This window comes from Octopus bimaculoides, chromosome 1, assembly GCF_001194135.2.
Source record: "Octopus bimaculoides isolate UCB-OBI-ISO-001 chromosome 1, ASM119413v2, whole genome shotgun sequence".
Lineage (NCBI taxonomy): Eukaryota > Metazoa > Mollusca > Cephalopoda > Octopoda > Octopodidae > Octopus > Octopus bimaculoides.
Genome location: NC_068981.1, coordinates 157728276 through 157730653, shown reverse-complemented (window position 1 = coordinate 157730653; position 2378 = coordinate 157728276). Strand labels below are relative to the sequence as shown.

General features: G+C 35.0%; 1 protein-coding gene across 1 annotated transcript; it reads left to right on the top strand.

Moving 5' to 3' along the window:
* The first annotated feature begins 1229 nt into the window (after window positions 1-1229).
* On the top strand, window positions 1230-1640 carry LOC106874087 (piggyBac transposable element-derived protein 3). The gene has a single exon (XM_014921688.1). It carries the CDS (start codon window positions 1230-1232, stop codon window positions 1638-1640), a length of 411 nt encoding a protein of 136 aa, XP_014777174.1.
* Window positions 1641-2378: the final 738 nt, after the last annotated feature.

Here is a 2378-nt window from a genome sequence, read left to right as displayed (position 1 = left end):
ATATTATATATATATATATATATATATATATGCATTTCTGTATATGATAATATTTTATAACTTTAAAGCTTATAAGCGATCACCAGTATTGACTAAAGAAAATAGTCGAATGCTGGATCATATAATCTCTCGACAGAAAAAATACTAGGGTTTCCCGTACACGTGAGACGCGTTCTCTCATCCCTAAGCTTTTGCAACAAGTGTGCTACCATTACACAAACGTACCTCCTGGCTTCTTTAGGGCAGATTTAACTCATTACCTACCTGTGATCTCACATGAGATCACTTAAAAATTACAGATTTCGTAATTATCTTTCAATATTTACACATATCTAACCTTTTTGCTATATCTACTAGGTATATTTCTCTGATATTCAAATGAGGTTTGCTAATTTTTCACTGTAAATTTAACGAAACATAAGTTGAAAATTATCAGAATTTGACTCGGGAGAACTGTCAATATGAAATTATTGAAATAAGTCATACTAAACTACAATTAGAAGATAATACCAGATGGTACATGCATTAAACATTTGAATACTTGAAAACAATAGTACATGTAGTATAAAGAGAATAGGAGGCTATAAAAGTTGCCGATCTCATATGAGATCACTGGGAGGAAATGATTACAGATTAGACGGGTCACAACGTGTTTACTGTTGATGATACAACAGGAGAAAATGTTGCTAATTATCCGGAAATTGGCTTTGAAACAATGCAAGCTCAAAAAAAAAAAAAGAAAAAAAGAAAACTATGCAATTCAGTACCAACATGGCGGTGTAAGACACCGGAATATACAAAAGTTCATGATCGCAGTAAGGCTTATGAAAATAACTTGATGAACATAGAAGAACAATTGAAGAGCTCAACTCCAGTTGAAGTATTTCAAGAAATTTTTTCTGAAGAAATAGTACAACTCATGATCAAAGATAGTGTTAGATATACTACAGAATGTAAGAACAGACCCGCAACTACAATAAGCTCAGACGACATAAAATTATTCATTGGAGTGTTACTAATATCCGTTATCAAAAACTCCCTACAGAAACACAATACTGGTCAAACGATGAAGATCTGGGCCTACAAATCGTGAAAAATGCAATGTCTAGATCAAGATTCCAAGAAATGAAAAGCATTCTACATTTCTGCGACAATAATTAAGCCGAAAATAATAAAAATGATAGAGGATTCAAAGTAAGAAACTGATTGCTGCTGCGCAAAAATCATTCATGAAATTTGGTATTTTTGAAGAACACCTTGCCGTTGATGAAATGATAGTCAAATATTATGGCCTTCACGCTCTGAAACAATTCATTAGGAGTAAGCCAATTAGGTTTGGCTACAAGTTTTGGGCATTATGGGGTGTCTCTGGTTATTGCTACAATTTTGATCTTTATTGTGGCAAGAGCTCATCTGATGACAACCGCGCAGACTTACTGCTTGGATCAAAAGTTGTATTGAACATGCTAGATGTTGTGGAAGAACCACAATCATATAGTGTCTTCTTTGATAACTTATTTACCGGATATGAGTTACTGGTTCATCTTCGCGAACTCGGCTCAAGCAACTGGAACTGTGCGCGAGAACAGGCTAAAGAAATGTCCTTTGATGGAAGCAAAAGAACTGAAAAGCAAAAATGAGGAACATACAGCTTTAGATTTGACACCAATGAAGAAATTCTTTTCGTGAAATGGCTTGATAATACATGCATCACTATTGGAACTAATTATGATACAGTGGAACCTCTTCAAAAAGTGCAACGTTGGCTGAAGGAATGCAAAGCAAAGGTTTCAGTTTCTCAACCTCATGTGTTCAAAAATTACAACGCATATATGGGAGGTGTCGATAAGCATGATTGGTGGATCAGCAAATATGCAACAACAATCAGAGCTAAAAAGTGGTATTGGCCTATTTTCTTTCGAATTGTGGACATGGCAGTTGTGAATGCCCATATCATATATAACTTGATAAATAGCGACGATGAAAAGCCAGCCACCAAAATGGATTTTCTTTTATTTAGAAGAGCAATTTGCCGATCCTATTTGAACATTTCTACAAACAGGCAACAACCAGGTAAAAAGCGCAGCTGTTCAGCGCCTTCACAAATCCCTCACGATGTTCGTTTTGATTGCAAAGGACATTATAATGAAACGAAGTGAACAAAGGCGATGCCAGACTAAGCCATGCACTGCTTGGCCCAGGACATATTGTTCGAAATACGCAGTCACTCTATGCATAACCTGTTTCTTTTTTTATCATGGCTGAAGATAAAAGTAGCTATAAAAAATTGATCAAAGCGTGCAATCACTATATGTGTAAATTGTTTCTCTTCATATTTTTATAATTACAAAGGATAAACATTTTTAGCATTGGTTCAT

Excerpts from the sequence above, each read along its gene's own strand:
- LOC106874087 (XM_014921688.1), top strand. The coding sequence starts at position 1,230 with ATGAAATTTGGTATTTTTGAAGAACACCTTGCCGTTGATGAAATGATA.